Consider the following 308-nt stretch of genomic DNA (forward strand, 5'->3'; position numbering starts at 1 on the left):
TTCTCTTATTTCTCTTTCTCTTACTTATGATGGAAAGTAGAATTTTAAGGTTTATAAAAATCAATGATGGATTTTTCATACCCTGTGTTGATAAATCTCTACATGTTTTTTTCGTTACAAGAAGCTTTATTATTATTTTTATTTTTGATTCATCTGCCTCGTTTTCAGAATGGGTTGCTCTCGGCGCTTCCGTTCCTGACGCAGTTCCTCGGGAGTAACATCTGCGGGATGCTGGGCGACTTCCTCCTCACAAGAGGCTACATCTCCGTCCTCACATCTCGAAAGATATTCACCACCGTTTGTGAGTA

General features: G+C 39.3%; 1 protein-coding gene across 1 annotated transcript in view; it reads left to right on the top strand.

The window, feature by feature from the left end:
• The window catches only part of LOC119592939 (sialin-like), a 29,942-nt gene that overhangs the window by 24,278 nt on the left and 5,356 nt on the right, over positions 1–308 (top strand). The window contains exon 9 of the mRNA XM_037941831.1: positions 167–301. Coding sequence (XP_037797759.1) covers positions 167–301 — 135 coding nt within the window. The remainder of the gene's footprint in view (positions 1–166; positions 302–308) is intronic.

The sequence above is a fragment of the Penaeus monodon genome, chromosome 31 (assembly GCF_015228065.2).
Source record: "Penaeus monodon isolate SGIC_2016 chromosome 31, NSTDA_Pmon_1, whole genome shotgun sequence".
Lineage (NCBI taxonomy): Eukaryota > Metazoa > Arthropoda > Malacostraca > Decapoda > Penaeidae > Penaeus > Penaeus monodon.